The sequence below is a fragment of the Sus scrofa genome, chromosome 14, assembly GCF_054392235.1.
Source record: "Sus scrofa isolate SSC_HxYL_T2T_F1_AM1 chromosome 14, Sscrofa_HxYL_maternal_Yorkshire_Landrace_v2.0, whole genome shotgun sequence".
Classification (NCBI taxonomy): domain Eukaryota; kingdom Metazoa; phylum Chordata; class Mammalia; order Artiodactyla; family Suidae; genus Sus; species Sus scrofa.
Window position 1 is genome coordinate 111,438,423 of NC_139396.1, and position 19,222 is coordinate 111,457,644.

The 19,222-nt window shown below is 47.4% G+C and overlaps 1 protein-coding gene across 11 annotated transcripts in view; it reads right to left on the bottom strand.

Annotated features, from left to right (window-relative positions):
* The window catches only part of ARHGAP22 (Rho GTPase activating protein 22), a 218,412-nt gene that overhangs the window by 125,674 nt on the left and 73,516 nt on the right, over positions 1-19,222 (bottom strand). For all 11 annotated transcript variants that reach the window (XM_084996516.1, XM_021073078.2, XM_021073079.2 and 8 more), the window contains one exon: positions 17,492-17,691. In XM_084996516.1, coding sequence (XP_084852642.1) covers positions 17,492-17,671 — 180 coding nt within the window. In that variant the 5' untranslated portion in view covers positions 17,672-17,691. The remainder of the gene's footprint in view (positions 1-17,491; positions 17,692-19,222) is intronic.

The window sequence follows — 19,222 nt, forward strand, 5'->3', positions numbered from 1 at the left end:
CCTGGCCTTGCTCAGTGGGTTAAGGATCCAGTGTTGCTGTGAGCTGTGATGTAGGTCATAGACACAGCTCGAATCTGGCATTGCTATGGTTGTGGTGCAGGCTGGAGGCTGCAGCTCTGATTTGATCCCTGGCTTGGGAACCTCCATATACTGTGGGTACAGCCCTGCAAAGCAAAAACATCAATAACAAAACAAAACAAAGAAAGAAAAAGAAAATTTAGTGTAAAAGTACAAATGAAAAAAAAAAAAAAAGATTAGTCAGATAATTCATGAGGCACAGCCCATGCCAGGGTAATGGGCTGTTGCCATCTCTCCACTGTCACTATGGGGCTGAATGCTCCCCTGCTTATTAATGTGTCAAGGACCAGGCCATTCTACCCAGCTTTTCTGCATCCTGGAATGCCCATCTATCATTCCCAGGCAGAGTGACTTCCCCTCTCCCCCAAGTCTGCAAACATCTGGAGCGGCAGTCCTCTCAACTGCCAGAGCGCTCAAGACACTGCCTGCCCAGGAGGCTGCCATAGCTTGTCTGGCAAAGAATGACCTCTCAATATTTTTAATTTTTTTTCTTTTCTATTTTTACTTTTTATTTATTTATTTATTTTTGCTCTCTTGGGCTGCATCCACGGCATATGGAGGTTCCCAAGCTAGGGGTCTAATTGGAGTTACAGCTGCCAGCCTACACCACAGCCACAGAAACGCCAGATCTGAGCTGCGTCTGTGACCTACACCATAGCTCACAGCAACGCTGGATCCTTAACCCACTGAGTGAGGCCAGGGATCAAACCCACAACCTTATGGCTCCTAGTGGGATTTGTTTCTGCTGTGCCACGACAGGAACTCTACTAGTCGGGTTCTTGACCTGCTGAACCACAATGGAGACTCCCAGAGTTTGTGATGACAATCCTGGAGGGACTTTTGCAGGGCTTGGGTGCCTGCACTTCCCCTGGGTTTTGGGCTTCTCCATAGTTCAATGAACTTCACGCTCTAATCTAGCTCTCTCTCCAACTTGATCAAAGGCTGGCTCTCTAGGAAGTCTTCATTTTTCATCTTGTCTGGAGAGAGACTGTCTGAAGAAGCAACTTCTGAAATGCTTCTTAGCAAGGGACATGATAAGATTTTCCCCCGGCAGCATCTTGGAAAATTGCAGACACAGTTTAAAAAGCCATCACTCAGGGTTCTTTATCTCCTCTAACTCTGATTGTGGCCTCAGATCAATCTTAAAAAGCTTTAGCCTCTGACACCCAACCAGGAACTGAATCACTCCAAATTTTAAATAACACAGATCAGAGTGAAGTTCAGCGCCAAGCAGGGCAACATCCTCCTCCTTCTTATCACACAAGGCTGGAACCATGCTCCATTACTGTCTAAAATGCAGATACCTAAAAAAGCAAACCTAAAACTTGGAGACAAATTGTTTTTTGGTTGGGCACTTTCCCTCCCTAAGGAGTTGAGGTGAGTCACTTGTCTGGCTTCACAGTCTGCTCAGGACTTTGTCCTGAAGCTTCTCCCAAAAGATTCCAGAGTGAGGTGGCCCCCCCGGAAACTCTAAATGCAGTTGGTGTCCCCACGTGTCTCCACACCTGCTTCACCACCGTGTCGCGGGCCATACCTGGTCTTCTGAGAGGACCTGTCAGCTCGTGATGTATATTCCTTGGGCGCAGTGTTGCAGGGACAGCACTGTGCTTTGCAGAAAGTGGGAGCCTTTGGGCGCCTGAGCACCAGCTCCCTGCACCTTCCTGCACCTCCCCAGATGCTCAGAGGCCCTGGAGCCCTTACCTGGAGGGCTTCCCAGCCTGGGGCCTGAGCCCACAAAAGTCCAGCTGGGATCCCAGGGTAAGCCTGGAACCCTGGGCCTGGGGCAGACTTGTGGCTCTAAGCCTGGGGTTTGGACCAAGCCCTCAGCAACCCTCCAGCCTCAAAGCTAATAGCATCTCCCAATCCTAGAGAGAATGTCTTTTCCAGGGTGGGTGGGTCCTCCTCTGGTGGTCCTGGTTTTCTCCATGATTAGTTCTGTGCCACTCCAGGACCCTGATCCAGACATTGCCCCAAACCCCTGAGTGATTCCTGGGGCCATTAAGGAGGCCCCACCTCACTGGATTCCTAAGTCTTGCAGAGGCCATGGGGTTGAGGCTGTGCCCATGGTCCTAGAGCTGTGAAACCTTAGGCTCCACCCAGGTCAGGGGTTCCAACACAGTCACCTGTCAGTCCCTTGTCATTAAGGTGGGCACATTCTAATGCCTGTGATCATACTCATGAGAAGGAGATGCGATGCCATGTTGCAAAGTGTCTGTGCAAAGCCAGCGCTCACTAGATTTAGTGTCTTGGCCTCTCTGTGTCACTGTGTTAGGCCCAGTGCTGGGGGGCCCAGTAGCTTTCTAGGGACACAGGAGAACAAATGCTTGTGACCAGTGGACCAGAATGCTCACACAGGAGGCATCCCTAACCCTGAACCCTCTGGTGGTGACAGGGCTCTGGCCACCGGGACTGGGCAGAATTGACACCCTCCACTTCCAGGCCTGGTCCTTTAGAAACTGCCCTTGACCTCCAGCCCCTCTCCTCCCTCCCTTGCTGCATCAACCTCAGAGGGCACAGAGACAAATGAGGCAGCCCCCTGATCCACAGCCGACTCACTGCAGCTAGAGATGAACTTTTACTTTGTTTAGGGGCTGGGATTTCTGGAACATTTAGCATTGTTTAACTCAGACGTTATTTTGAGTTAACACCTTTTAGATAATTTTGTCCCAAACAGCTCACTTGACCCAATAAAAAAGTTTTAAAATCACACAATTTAAGCATTGTATTTCTATGCAAATCTGTTTAACTAATAATAATTATTCTCCTGCTCCTCTGATTGGATGTTGGGAGGAAAAAGCAATGAAAGGACAGGTCCATCTCCTTGTGATACAGCCTTAGGGCAGGGTGCACGGGCCAGTGGGATCTGCCTAGCCCTCACGGTCAAAGTGCTGAGCAGGGCATGGCAGAAGGTCCAGGTTCTGGCCTCCACTGTGATGGCCCCTTCCTGCCTGACCCTTTGGACTAGAGCATGAGAAGAAACCCAGGAAGGATGCAGGTCACTGTCTGAGAGGGGTCATGGCTCCCACACCGAATGGCCAGCCTATAAAGGATCTCTGCTGGGCTGTGGGAGGTCCTGGGAGTATGAAATGCCTCCTTTCCTCCCTGGTTCTAATGGACCAAACGATAGGTCTCTTTGCCTCCTTAAAATACCTATTGTTCCAGGTGGAAGAGTAAAGGGGAGAAACTGATAAGCCTAGTCCCTCTGGGGTCCAATTGGTGGCTTATCAGTCACTGCAGTTGAGGGTTGGTACAATCAGAAGGGAAGCAGCCATCAGAGGGCTCAGGCTCTGAGCTTCCAAGTGGGGTGTGGGTCTTTACTGGCCAGCCACTTCCTCCCAGCACGTTCTCTGACCCAAGACTCAGGCAGATGTTGGTGTCAATTTCTGTCCCATCTAGGTGCTGACTCTGCCCTTGGTTCTTCTGAGCCCATGTGGCAGATTTGGAAGAGCTTCTGCTTCAGAACTGGGAGTGCTTGGTAGGCAGCACTGCCTGATGCCCACCCCACACTGTGAGGAACCCAGGGGGACATGGCATTGAACCACAGGGCTGCTCTGCCATGTGGCTGACCCTGCCATGGTTCTGGGGCTGCACAGCTTCCAGCTTCTCCCCCCACCATGAAAAGGCTGTTGTAGATGCTGACCCTGCCACTCACACTGGCCCGGGGCTTGGAGCACATTCCCTCAGAAGTTTGTTTCTGCTCAGAATCCACACTTTTGAGAAATACTGATGCCTGGTCCAGGGGCTTGCCTGGGATGGGAGGGGCCCTCTCTGACTGGAAGCAGTTTGGTTCTGTCTTATTGGTCTTAAGGCTCTGCAACTAGTGCTATGCTCTGGGGTATACACTGATCTGGGAGAGAGGCCACTGTGCTGTTTAGTTGAGGGCCAGTTAGTCTGAGAAACATGGTATAGATTCTTTTGCATTGATCCGTGCCAAGCTGACCCTGCTGAGCTACTGCCGCCAAGGGGCACATGCTGCTTTCCACCAAGGGAGGCATGCCCCATCCCGAGCCTCTGCAAAGGCCGCAGGAAACCAACCCATCATCCTCAGCAGACCAGGCAGGGCAGCAATCTCACAGCAGCCCCCTCAAATCACCTCCATTTTGCTGATAAACTGTAACTCAATCTTCCACTAATGTACAAAGGAGCTAGAATGTCCCAAATATAATTAAAGTAAGTTATGTTCATCTAAACAATGAATAAGATTATGTTTCTCATGCTGCCTCGGTGTCATTCTATTCATTTTTTTTTTTTGGCCTAGTAATTGACAAAACAGGTAATTTACCAATCAATCTTCTAGCTATTACTGTAAATTAAACGGGGTTCAACTGAAAACCAAAGGACTGATCTATTTTAAGTGGAAGACATTTAAGTACTGTAGGCTAATATCCATCTTGACTTAAATTAGCAGATCCTGAGAGAAGTTTATTACATTTACAAGAATGGGCAGCCACCCTGAAGCAAACACAGAAGTCATTTTTATAAGGTGAAGACCCATTCTGTAGGCAGTGACACCCTGAGGGCCAAATACTTCAGGGGCAACCAAGACACGTGTCACTGCAGTCTGTCACCGGACTTCTTAGTAACTGGGTTTTCTTTCCCTACAATGAGTCATAGGTACCTGTGTTGTTATGCTATTCCGGGGGTCGCTTTCAGAACAGCTGCTATGTGGCGCAAGCTAAGCTTGAAAACACATATATTTTTGGATGGTTACTTCCATCTTATGTTTTGCCTTGACACATCAGATGCAGAAAAAAAACTGCTTTACCTAAATAGTTCAAAAATTGTTTATAAACAAGTTGGCTGCTGTCACCAGTTTTGAATTTACTAATAAAAACATGCGTTTGATTTTAGATAACTATTTGATGAGCATTTTCATTTGGATCTGTGAGTAGCGGGGACTTCTCAAATAGCTGCGAAAATCTAAAGCATCCCTTTAAAAAGCCATGCATTCTGATATTGGAACCTAAATAAATGATGACTCTTTAAAAAAAAAAATAAGACTCCAGTGAGTAATTCTTCACAAAAGCAGCATTTGAAATTCTCCCCAAGGACATTTAATACAAGAAAACATTTATTGTTTAATTTTTCTTTCGCAGCACTAATGGCAACATTAATATCAGTTCCTAATTAGCTCTGGGAGGACACGTGCTCAACAGCTACTGAGCTATCCTAAGGCGGCCAGCAGGGCTGCGTGATGCTTCAGCATTTTCCCCTCACACTCACACATGCTCCTTCTGAGCGCAGCTAGATCGACTGGAATTGCTGTGCCAAGTCTCTGGGGGCAGCTAGGAAGGTGATGAAGCACTTGTTCCTCTGTGGCCAGAGATGCGCAGGTGGAAAGTAGGAAGGAGGAAGTGAAATCACACGTCTGGACTTCTCAGGGAGCTGGGGGCAAGTTCGTGAGGCCAAATGGGACTGGTGGAGACACCAGCTGCACAGGTCTGTACCCACTAGCTCTCTTGCTGCCAACCGTGTCTGTGCAAAGTCCTTTACGAGCAGCTGCAGTTGAGAGCTGTACCACTCGCTACATGGTCGCCAACCACCAGGAATGGCACCAACAGCAGGAAGTCTGGGAAATTTCCCTGCTCTAGCCAGACCCCCAGAGCTCACCTGCTTCTCCAGGTTCCCTTCGTACCTATCCAGGATGTAACGTGTGAAAACCTCTATGGTTTAGCCGACTCTCCTTATTGTTCCTCCATTCCTCCTTGCCTTATAAGGTCTCCACTGACCTCTTGGCTTTGAGAGTTGAAAGGTCATTCAGAGATCAACTGGGCCAGCTTCCTGCCCCCACGACAGACTCTCCTCCAAGCCGCTTAGTCAAGTGATGGTCTGTCCTCAGCTTGTCCAGCACCAGGGACTGAAGCTCACCTTGCCTAGCAGATCATTCCCCTGAAATAGTGTTTTTTATATGTACGGGGCACAGTGGGCTCCGTGCAATTGTGTCCTGGCTATAGCTTTTGGAGGTTCACAGAACAAATACAGTCTTCATGTAAGGATGCAGTGCCTGATCTAGAGCCCTTCCCAAGATTTTTCTTTTCCAGATGACTTATTTAGTTTGTCCCTCAGATGGGCAGGGTTCAGACCCCTCACCATCCTGGCTGTCCTGGTTCTGCAGCACTGAAAATGGGGTGCCTTAAGGGGACTATCATTCTCCAGTTGTGAGCTGGTCTGATGCAGCAGAGCTCAGCGGAGCTTCCTTCCATGCTTCTAATTCCTGTGCATCTCAACAAACCCATCAGCCTCAGTAGCTTTTCTTGCACCCTCTTCTCACTGTTAGTAATATTGAGCTTTCAACTAGTTCAAACTCTTAACTCTGCCTTCTTCAACCTATTCTTAAACCCTGGTCTCTCCATTCTGTGACATCACAGAACCGAAGGGAGAGCTTTATATTTTATCTTAATGATTTCCCATGAAAGCAGACTCTCAAGGTGATTTTGAATCTCAGTGCTGTTTTCTATCTTTGCTGTCCTTCCTAGATCTATAAATTCACTAAGTGTGTGTGAGTGTGTTTTAAATGTCATTAAAAAAAAAAAAACACACAGTAGCATAATGAGTAAGAGGGGATTCTGGAGTCAGATTGTTTAGTTTTGGATCTTGGCCCTGGCACTGACTAGCTTACAAGCAAATCACTTCACTTCTCTGTACCTGAGTTTCCTTATCTGGCAAGTGGGAAAAATAATCCTTCCTAAACCATTCTAGTCATCTATTGCTCCATGGCATATTACCCTAAAACTTAGTAGCCTAAAAAATAGTGATTTTTCCATTGTTTCTATTGATTCTGTGGCTCAGGGATTCAGGTAGGGCTCAGCTGGCAGCTCTTTTGCTCCACCTGGCCTGGGCCAGAGTCACTCACTTGACTTCATTCAGCTGGTGGGTGGAGTGGATTTCAAGGTCAAGGATGCCTTACTTGTCTGTCTGGCCCATGTGGTCAGTCTCCTCATGACTCCGTGGTCCACTCAGGCATCCTTACAGCATGGCAGGGGCTTCCTAGAGCAAAAGCAGACACTGCTTGGTGTCTCAAGGACCAAACCTAGAACTTGCATGGCCTCACTTCTGTCTCATTCTATGGTCAAATAGTCATGACAGCAGTTCAGGGGCTGATGAGGGGGAGGAGACTCCACTTCCTGTTGAGAGGAGGGGGCGTGGCAGGGGCAGGTAGGGGTATGAGGGCAGCTATTCCAGGAGACTATCTACCATGTGCCTTGTAGGTTGCTATGAGAATTAAATCAAGTGAATACGTGCCAAGCCCTTAAAATCATGCCTGGCTCACATGTATATAAGTGTTAGCTTTTATTTAGACAAACCCATGAGGTAAGGCAGAGCCAAGAGTAGGGCCATGCTACATGCCGCTGGACCTCTCTTGCTTGACTGGGCTGGATGATTGCCAAACCTTCACTGGGTACAGATCCACCCACGGGAGAGGCCACCTCTAGGGTATTTCCTTTATGTTTATCTTACACTATCTATGTGGTAGCTGTGGTTAGTCCCATCTCACAAAGAGGAAACAGAGGCTCAGAGAGGGAAGTACCTTCTCTGGCTACCAGCTAGTGAGCAATGAAGCCCAAACCCAGAAATCTGTCATTCTCTGTCATGCGGGATTCTGTAAAACGACTTGCTGAGTTCCAGACACCAGGTGTCTATGGCGGTCCCAGCACCCACTGGCCTGGACTCTGATTGGAAAAGGCAATACAGACCAATACAAGGTTGCTCTCAGGGAGCCTCATAGGTTCAGGTGATCCCCATTTCTGGGATCTGTCACCTGCTTTTCACCTGCTTTCAAAGCCTTCTTGGAGGACTTCTATCTTAGATCCCATTCTAAGGATTATAGGAATCTTGTTTCTGCGTGTTTAGGCAGCACTGAATGCCCCCCACGTCAGCTTCCATCTGTCCAACCCTTAGTGCATCTTCAGAACATCACACACTAAGGGGCCACAGGCGTGGCTTCAACAATCTGCCCTGATCTACAGCTCATAGGTGGTGCAAATGGGATTTGAACCCAGGTCTTCTGAGTCCAAATATTATTTTCCTTCCCTAATAGGTTTAAAGCTACCATTCCACCCTTCTGAGCATCACTTTCTCCATCTGTGCAATGGAAATGAATTCTATCTGCCCTTGTAAGGTTGCAGCGAGGCTCAAAGGAAATTGTGAATGTTTATTTAACAAGTATTTGCTGAGCTTCTACTAGGTGTCTGGCATGGGTCTGGACACTGAGGAAACAGGAGTAAACAAAACTAACCATATCCTGACCTTGATGAGCTTACATTCTATAGGGGAAGACAGGCCAATAAGCTCCTTGCCAACCACCAAGTACTTTACAAGAACAATGAAATACTTTCCCACCAAGGATCTAACAAAAGGCTGGGTGAGAGTGTTCGCTCATTCAGTTTATTTCTTCATTCATTCACTCATTCATTCATTTAATTATTCATGTAAGCATCAAATAGTCTAAGCATCAATTCTGCACCAGGAACTGTGCTGGGTGGTTGGAAAGATTAAGTGATAAGATAGACAGAGGCCCCACCTGAATGAAATTTACGGACTAGAATGGAGACGACATGAAACTAAGGAAGTGTTACAACAGCAGCAATGTCCACAGCCTTAACAATAATCCTGACCTCCAGGCTGGTCTGAGTAATCGTTTACAGCTGATGAAGGTGGCTCAGTGGTTGCTGAATCAACTCCAGCTGAGTCAAATTCACAAGATCCAGATGTGAAAGGGCCTTTGACACAGGGGTTTCCAGCCAGCACATCCACCCTCTTGCTGCCCCCTGCCCCCCAATTCCCTCATCCAGAAAATGGAGACAACCCAGACACTTTCCTCAGGGGCAAGGACCCAGGGAGCCAGTTCAAGATAGCACCGTTTTGGGAGTTCCGGTAATGGCTCAGTGGTTAATGACCTCAACTAGTAGCCATGAGGACTCAGATTTGATCCAGGGCCTTGCTCAGTGCGTTAAGGACCCGGCGTTGCCATGAGCTGTGGTATAGGTCACAGACACAGCTTGGATCCAGCATTGCTTTGGCTGCGGTGTAGGCTGGCAGCTACAGCTCCAATTTGATGCCTAGCCTGGGAACCTCCATATGCTATGGGTGGGGCCCTAAAAAGACCCCCCCCAAAAAAAAAATTAAAGAAAAAAAAGGGCAGCACTGTTTGCCTCTGACATGCAAGTTTGGTAAACAAAGGCTGGAGGAAGGAGGTGATTGGCTGCATACTGGAACATTCCCTGTGACCTTCAAGCTCTGGGGTCAGATGGCCTCTCTTTCTTCCCCTGAGGTTTTCTCCTTCTTAAAGACTGCTGCTTTCTGATTGCCCAATATTAATGCTCACTCCTAGAAGTGCATCTGCTTTCCCATCCATCTCGTCTCTCCTCCTCCCAATTCCAAGCTTTTACTCTAAATGAAATCAAACCTTAAATCAATCTTCTCTCCCACTGCCAAGCTTCCTGTTACTTATGCTCCTGGAAAACAAAACAAAACAAGGCCCAGCCTGCTTGGGAAGTGATTTTGAAACCGCATCTGTTAGAACCTACAGCTGCATCAGCCACGCAGGCGTAGATTTGAGCCTCTGCCTCCCAAGGATGAGCATGTAGGCATCACCACCCACGCTTTCTCCCTGTTGCTTCCAAGGCTCCCCAGCCCCTGGTTCTAGCACGTGGAGGTTTTCTAGGCCACACGGGATATTAGGAGCACAGCCCCAGCTGGATGGCCTTTCTGCCTCCAGCCTGGCCCCCTCCCAACCTCTGCCCATGCTGTTGTGAAGGACCTCCTTCTCGGGACTCTGAGGGCCAAACCTCACAGCCCCCCAACATGGCCAACAGAATAAGGACCCAGCTTCTGGCTGTGGCACCCCAGCCCTCAACGTCCAACTTCTGGATGACACCATGTTGGCATACTCCTGCTGATATGATAAGCCTCATGCTTACAGTTTGGGCTCCTCCTCTGGCATGAGCTGCCACACACACAAAGCCTCATAAAGGTCATTTTAAACACATTTTCTGACCACCTCCAATGTGCCAGGACCAGCTCTGCAGAGGCTGCTGGGCTCCGTGGCACTGACTGGAAGATGGAGTCCTCTGACCTCTCGTCTGACCCCCTTTCTAGTTACCCGAAGAGAACTCTCTAGGGCTATGTCCCTGCTGCATTCCTTTTCTGGTTTTAGTTTTTTGTGTCTCGTTTAAATTAAAAATAGTTATAAGTATGGACTTAAACAAATATAGTTTCACTGTGAGAAATTAAAACAAGGTCACCCCTTGGTACCCATCAGGGAATGGTTCCAGGACCTGATCTGCCCCCACCACCAAAATCCATGGATGCTCAAGTCCTTTATGTAAAGTGGCACAGTATTTGCATAGAACTTATGCACATCCTCCTTTATACTTAAAATTACCCTTAAATTACTAATAATACCTAATACATAGTGTCAATGATATGTAAAGAGTTCTAAACACAACAGGAATGATATGTAAATAGTTGCAAATGTAATGTAAATGCTATGTAAAGAGCAAATTCAAATTTTGATTTTTGGATTTTTTTTTTTTTTTTTCCTGAGCATTTTCAATCCTGGTTGGTTGAATTCATGGATGCAGAACCTACAGTCCAGATTTTCGTTTCTTTCTTTCTTTTTTTTTTTTTTTAAGGGCCGCACCTGGGGCATATGGAGGTTCCCAGGCTAGGGGGTCTAATCGGAGCTGTAGCCACCGACCTACACCACAGCCACAGCCACACCAGATCCGAGCCACATCTGCGACCTACACCACAGCTCATGGCAATGCCAGATCCTTCACCCCCTGAGCAAGGCCAGGGGTTGAACCTGCAACCTCACGGTTCCTAGGTTCCTAGTCAGATTCATTTCCATTGCGCCAAGACGGGAACTCCCAGATTTTCTCTGTAATAGCCGTATTCTGAAAATTCCTAAGATAATTATTTCAGTTTTATTTCGCTTTTTTCTTAAAGTTATAGCTACATATAGTTTTGAGAATCAAATAATTTTCCAAGGCTTGTTATAAGGCAGCAATTTTTTCCTCTTTTACCATGGCTTGAATCTTAGACACCACTTTCAGCCCTTTTGGATGAGATTTTTTTTCTTTCTTATGTTTATTTCTAAATAATATGCTTATATTACTATGTCTTGATTTAAAATCAGGCATTATCTGTGGAATTCCTGGCATAGAAGGTTGAGATTTTGCTCTGTTTACTCTCCCACCCCAACTCCCACGTGACTTCCTGAACCTCCACAGTAACTCTGGTTATACCAGTCAGCACTCACTGTTTATACTCCCATTCTGGGAAATTTACTCTAATTGAATTTTTTCCCTGCAGAGTCCTTTCTTCTCTCTTTCTTGAGCTCCTTCTCAGACGATGAGGTGTCTCTCTTCTTTTCCTCTCTGCTGTTCTGAGAGATGGCATCAAGTTTTACATCTAACCCTTCATTTGAGTTTCTGTTTCTGATACCTTATTTCTGAATTCTGGGAGCTGGTTTGTGCTCCACGTGCCCATTTTTATTTTATTTTACTTAATTTATTAATTTATTTTGCTTTTTTAGGGCTGCTCCCAAGGCATGTGGAGGTTCCCAGGTTAGAGGTCAAATCAGGTCAAATGTGGACATGGCTGGATCCAAGCCGTGGCTGCGACCTACACCACAGCTCATGGCAACGCCAGATCCCTGACCCACTGAGCAAGGCCAGGGATCGAACCTGCATCCTCAGGGTTACTAGTCAGATTTGTTTCTGCTGCACCACAACAAGAACTCCTATTTTACTTATTTTATTATACACATCTACAGTATACAGAAGTTCCCAGGCCAGGGATCAATTCTGAGCTGCAGCTGAGGCCACAGCTTCAGCAACACTGGATCCAAGCCACATCTGTAACCTATGCCGCAGCTTTTGGCAACAGGGGCCTTTAACCTACTGAGACGGACTGGGGATTGAACTCGCATCCTCCCAGAGACAATGTCAGGTCCTTAATCCACTGAGCTGCAGTGGGAACTCCTGACTGTCGATTTTTGGAGTCTTTCTCTGAGAATGTTAAAGGTAGTTTTACATAAAAGTTTTCTCCCCCTTGCATATTTTTTCGTTGCTGCCAATTTGCATTTTTTTCCTTTCTTGTGTTTGTATCTGGCCTTCATATGTGTCTAGGGACCCGAAGCTCTTTACTCCTACTTCGTTATGCTTCTCCAAGCATCGGACTAGAAGTTGTGTGAGGGGGGGAATAGGGGAATGTTTCCATAGCAAGCGGACAGAGAGGGAGATCCGCCAGGCCTGTTTCATGGGGACCCTTGCTATAAATACATTTTGTGTCTTTCTTCTTGGCCTATCAGATTCTCCAGTGAAATTTCTTCATTTCCTTCTTGAGGGCTATTCCTGACTGCTGGAGTGTGGGTACCAAGAGTGGAATAAAGGCTGGGAGGGCTAAGTAACTGGTCTGCATCTGCATGTCCACCTCTGTCTAACTGTCCTGGGCAGGGCCTGTGTGTTCACACCGAAGGGCCCCTCTCATCTCCTTCCCAGTGTTATGCCCCAGTGAGGGAGGGTGGTCATTGCTTGGCCTCAGGTGGTTTGGGAAATCTGGGACCTAACAGCTTCTTAAGTTGACCTGCAATCAGTCTTGTCTTCAGCTTTTCTGTTGCCCTCATTTCCAGAGATAACTGGCCCTGCCAATGCCCAGGTGTTTGCCAGGGGTGGGGGAGAAGGGGATTTGCAGACCAGATGCATTTTTGTGTCCCCTCTGCTGCTGGCATGGCATTCAGCTCTCTCGAATCTGCTAAATCAGCCACCTCTGGCCCATCTGCTTTCCAGTATCCAGAATGCTCCTGCAGCTGGCTCCCTCCTGCCCTCTCCATCTAGGTGTGTTCACACCTTCAAAAACACACCATCACAGCTCTTTACTGGAGTTTGGGGGTTTTTAAATCTGTCATCTTTGACTAGATGTTCAAATTTAAGTCTTGATTGTATTAACTTAGGAGGTGTTATGAAGTGTGTCTGTGTATAGATTATTTCTACATGTATAGATTTCTCTCCTTGCATACATGCCTTCAGTCACTATTATTTGGTTCTCAATTTCCAGGTCTTTTTCTCTTTCATTTTTATTTTTTAGTGAATGTGTCTCCATAATTTCATTTTTTTAAAATGGTGAACAATGAGAATTCTTTTTCTTAGTTCATGTATCCTTCAAGGCTCTGTCATTAACAGCATAAAAGTTCACAGCTGCTCTATTTTCTCAGTAGGTTATTATTATGAAATATTTCTCTTTGTTCCCTTTTGTTCTTATCACCTTGGACTCTATTTTATTTTATTTTGGTCTTTTTAGGGCCGCACCCATGGCATATGGAGGTTCCCGGGCTAGGGGTCGAATCGGAGCTGTAGCTGCCGGCCTACACCATAGCCACAGCAACGCAGGATCTGAGCTGAGTCTGCAACCTACACCACAGCTCACAGCAACACTGGATCCTTACCCCACTGAGTGAGGCCAGGGACTGAGCCTGCATCCTCATGGATAATAGCCAGGTTCGTTAACTACTGCGCCATGCCAGGAACTCCTATTTTATTTGATTTTGAGGGGTCCTAAATCTGCTTTCTTTTTGCTCATATCTGCTGGCTTACCTTTTCCCTGTTGTTTTGTTTTTCAACCGTTTTGTTTATTGCTGTCTATGTTTTTAGAAGCCAATCTTCCATTTTCTGTTTTTTAAGAGTTAGGCAAATCTAACTTACTTACATGTATTACGACAACTGAAATGCCTGTTCCTATTCCTTGCCATCTTCTTTACTTACTTTTTTGTTTTCTATTTACCTTTCTCTTCCTTTTTTTCCCCTTCCCTCCATTTTCTGCCCATTTGTGAAACTGATCACATTTGTTAATTTTTTCTGACTTATGTTTTGGAAGTTATACTTTCCATTTCTATTCTGTTCCTTTCCTATTCAAATCCAAGAAACCCACAAATAAAGGACTGGGAAAACACGACTTAAAATGAATCCTCAAAGAGTGAAAATGGACCAGGGCGGATCAATAAAGAATGCGGCAGGAGTTCTCATGGCTCAAGAAACATGTCAAGCGGAAGCTAAAACCACTAAGAGGCAGAAACCTGGAATCTTCCGTTAGTAAAGCTGTAGGATAAGTTTGCTGGAAACTATTAGGGGCTTATGTCCAGGAAAGGCTGGAGGGGTCGGGCCACACTTTCAGGTTCTGTTTTAAAGCACCTTTGCCTCATCTTTCCACCTGCGTTTCCCTCTGAGCCAATTCTTCCGCCATCTTGAATATTCCACCCCTATGCTCTTGTCCTCTGCCAACCCTCCTGCCAGTGAGAAGGGGCGCGGGGAAGAGACAGGGCTTTGGAGAGAATAAGAATGTGGGCTGAGAGTGATCCTTATCGTGTGTATGTGCTCTGGACAGCATCAAGGGTAGCTGGACATCCCTCTTTTCGACAATTACATCTTCTAGACAGACGACAGGCCATCTGTTAGGAGGGAGCTCACTGCCTGGGCACTCCTGTCACTGTAAACAGTGAACAGGGCACATTTTTCCAGGAACCAGATATTGAGAATTAGCCCATTACATATAGTTCATGCAATTAAATGGAAATCTGTGGGCTATTCTGCCAGAAGGCATGCAGGTTTAAGATCATACGGTAAAGCTAAATGAGTCAAATTTGACCAACTGTCTCCTTAAGATTGTGAACCTAAGCAACGGGGCTGTCAGAGCAGTCAGGCTTTGTTCTGGAGGGGGACTTATGGAAAAGAAATATCCTCCATGAGGATTTGGCAGGGTTGGTAAGGCCCGGGAAGGCCAAAAGAGGAGCCCTGGGCATGATACCCGCATCTGTTGGGAGACGCTGGCTCCTTTCAGGGATCCTATGGCTCCCTGGTGATGAATGCCCTCGTTTAGTTTGGGTGGCCCAGGGCTCCTCTTGTGTCCAGGCTGCTGAGAGGGAATGTCAATACCTCCATTCTATTAGCAGTTTCCACCAGAAGCCACTGAAGCCTGGGAAAGGTGGCAGGTGAGGGAGAATGTCCAGTTTGGTAAATCTGGGGGATGGAGGTTTCTTACGCAGCTGCAAGAGCCACTTTAGGCTCCCATGAGGAATACGTGCAGAAGCCTGTACGGGAGTAAGTTGTGGGGGCCTCAGTGTGTTATTTGAGTCCACTGGGTTCACCCAGCATCACGATGCATTTCTCCCAGGAGATGGGGCTATGGGCTTGACCAGGAAGGGAATGATAATAGGTGCCACAGGCAGAGCTTGAAGATGCTGGGGACCCTGGCAACTTTAGTCACCATCATCAGAGTGACATGTCACAAACAGGACAGCCAGGAAAGCCAAGATGCCACTGAAGGGCGAAGGCTGGTCTTCAATATGAAATGCAGGGGCCAGAAGGAAAATGGCAGTGAGCAAGCCAGAGGTGTGGTTCCTGATGTGGGAAGGCTCAGAGCCAGGGAGCAAGGCAAAGGCAGTGCTGAGGGAGCAAGAGGGCACTCAGACTTAGGTATTCCATGTGCTAGAATTGGTGCTAGCGCAAATTTGTGCTAGTTGTATGTTCCACAATCTAATCCTTAGTGCATCTCTGTGAGGTAGGTAATAATGCCACCATTTTAGCAAAGTTAAAAAAAAAAATAAGTGATTTGTTCCAAGTTACACAGATTCAGATCAAATTCATAGTTTCTATTTGTCCTACTCTACCTCTCTGGGAGTTGTTTTCCTTCTTTATAAAGCCCACAGAGGAGGAACAAGATTAGTTTCCTAAACTTTAGTTTAGATCCACTTTAATAATTCTTCTCACCCCCACTTTTCATCTCTACTATTATTAGTGTAGAAGTTTTCCTAAAGCAGTCTCACTTGTGTGTGTTAAAATATACATAACATACAACTTAGCATTTTAACTATTTTTTCTTTTTTTTGGTCTTTTTAGGGCCGCACCTGCAGCACATGGAAGTTCCCAGGCTAGAGGTCAATTCGGAGCTGTAGCTGCCACTCTGCACCACAGCCACAGCAAAGCAGGACCTGCGCCACATCTGTGACCTACATCATAGCTCCTGGCAAAGCCAGATCCTTAACCTACTGAGCAAGGCCAGGGATCGAACCTATGTCCTCATGGATGCTAATCAGATTCATTTCTGCTGAGTCACGATGGGAACTCCCCATTTTCACTATTTTTTACGTGCGTAGCTCAGTCGCATTAGGTACACTCACAGTGCCATGCAACACTTACTGTTTTTAACTTACGTATATTCTAGAAAGGAAAACATGCTATGACTATCATGAACAGAAACCAGAAGGACTTTCCATAAACAGAAGTTAACCACTAGAATAAATACAGTGAAGACAGAAAGTTATTAACTTGCAGCTGGTTACTGTTGCCACTGAGGTCTCTGAGTTGAGGCCTGCTCCTCCCCAGGCCCAAAGCCCCATGTTTTTAAGGGAGGATCCCAAGTATTGAGACATATTAAAGATGTGATAGCTCCTTCTTCATACTCAGATGTGGAAGAGTGAAAGAGTCATTTTCTCGCCGTGATGTTGACGTGACCCCACGCTGTACCCAGGTACCTCCTTCCACCTTGCTCATCTCTGAGCCCCGTCCCTGCCCCTAGGCCCCTGAGCACACTGGGAAGCACTGCTGCAGGTGCACAGGCTCCTGCCACCAAAGCTCAGTGACCCCAAACAAGTGGATTTCTCTTTTCCTTCCAACTTGGATCAAGGACCAGGAACATCCTTCGAGACAAGTCCTTCAACTTTCCTTCCGCATTTTTCCCAAGAGAAATGAGGGTGGCTCCCAGATGTCATAACAAGGATTAGATTGCTCAGGCTCTGCAAGCCCCGCTGCCTTGGATGGCAGCATGCAGGGCACTTTGTTATGACATCTGCACAGGGGCAACTGGGACTGGGCCACACCCTGGCGGATGAGTCCACCAATTGCTCTAAGTGAATTTTTAGTGCAATCTGGGTGAAAAGGTGGAGCTGACGATGCTGGTGGAAAACAGAAGCAGCCCCTGAGAGGCAGAAGCCTCTGACACAAGGGTTCCAGATGTCAGGATGAGGTTGGATGTGGCTGGGTGCCCTGGACAATGGGTGGAGCAGAACGTGTGTACCTGTGTCCTCCCTGGAAGCATGAGAAGCTGAAAAGGACATGGGGGAAGAGTTGTTTTTTAAGCTGCCAGAGATGGTCTCTATTAAAGTTATAAGGAAAGAGTTCCATTATTGAAGCTGTGGGTGTGTTTCAGTAAAACAGCAGGAACATGGAGGCTGAGCAGAGAGATCACTTTAGAAATCCCAGTGAAATGTCATGCTGAGTGGAGTCAGGGGCTTGGGTGCCTGAGGTGTGGAGGGACTGATGGGAGGGTCTCTGCCTCTCCCTCTCCCAGATGTACTTAAATACTGCACCTTGGAGCCCCGCCCTGATGCCCACTGGACGTAGGACATGCTTCTCACCTGAGGCTTGGTCTCGTCTTTGTCCTTGTAGTAGAAAAGCTGATCCCCACGCAGCACGAACCAGCGCTGCTGCCAGTTCTTCATGATGCTCCTCTGCTTCTTCAGCCAGCCCGCCTTCAGCACGGGGCCCAGCCTGCGGGGGCAGGGCGGCCGCCCAGGGCTCCGACTCTGCTCCCCCATCACCAGGCTTTTGGAGCGAGCTGGAAACCAAGCACATGCACAATGAGTGCAAAGGATGCAGGCTTGTAGTCAGTCCTTGCCCCACCTTGGCCTTCTAGCTGCCCTGTGACCAGTGCATGGGAGACTCAGCCAGTGTGGCACGATCATGCTTGCCTACTTCCCCCTCAGGTTCGAAGGGTCATACACTGGAGCCCCTCGCCATGGCAGCCCAAGGTCATCCACCTGGGGCAGTGCCCAGCCTGCCTGCCTGGGTTAGTTTCTGCTTTGTCGCTGGGATCCAAGACTTTCCCTTTCGTCAGGTTTGTTCATCCATCCATGCATCCACGCATCTTCTCCATCCAGACATCTTTCAGTTTGTTCAATGACTCATTCAGTAAGTATTTATTAAGTACCTACTATGTGCCAATCACTGTTATAGGTGCTGGGGATAAGCAGTGAAATAAGAAACATAAAAATATGGGTCCTGCTGGAGCTCTCATTCTTGTAGGTTGCTGTTACTCAGGCCCCAAGGGAGCTGGTCCCATCAGATCCCCTCCCTGGTTTCCGCATGGCCCTCCTCCACTGGAGGAATCAGATCTGAGCACCACTGCCCTGAACACCCCCCCACACACACACACACCACCTCCATGCTTCCCTGGGATCATCCTGGCAGCTAGGCCTGGATGGCAGGGCCTCCGATGCAGTTGCTCACTGTGACCAGTTGACGGCTCCCTGGCAGGGCCAAGGGTCTGTCTCCCCCACCTCAGAGCCTCTGAGTGCCTGTGAGCACTTCTGCCCAGCAGACACCACTGACCATCCCTCTTATCCCTTCCCCTTGCTCCCTCGCCTCCCTCCTCCCTGGGGAAAGCTCCTCTTCTCTCTCTAGCCAGTATCAAGGATATTGCTCAGTGGTCACTAGGAGGGGCCATTCTTGACTTTGGATGGATAACTCTGAGTCCAAATGTAATCACACCTGTAATTCTTAGACCACGGATCCTAACTTCTGATTGGAATGCAGGGTCCCTGAAACCCACGGTTGTTGCACTGTACATGTGATTCTGTGTGTTCATGCCTGTGTGTGATGTATGTGTGTGTATATGTGTGCACGTATCTGTCTAAGCTCCTCTTGTTAAACTCGTTACACTGCACTTCCTTAAGCCTGGCCTTTCTTCCATCCTCTGTCCATGCTGTCCTACCAACCTGGACCTTTCTTCCATCCTTTTCCTACTCAACCCCTGGCTTTGGCTACATGGTGAGCTCCTATTCATCCTTCAAGATTCATCTCTACAGAAGCTTCTTTCTGACCTCTTCCAGACAGCAAGTCACTCCTTCTCCTACCAGGACATGTGGTCCATGGCTGGTAATTATCTGTGTGGCTGCCTTTTTGTCCCTCCTGATTGAGGGGCGGAGATGGGAGGGCATGATGTCTTATCTAGTTCTACATGTGCAGCTCTCATCACTGTGCCAGGCAGGTAAGGATGTAAGACATGGTTGTCAAACAATATGGGCTACTTAGACTTACTCTTTTTTTAAAAACTGAAGTACAGCTGATTTATAATATATTAGTGTTAG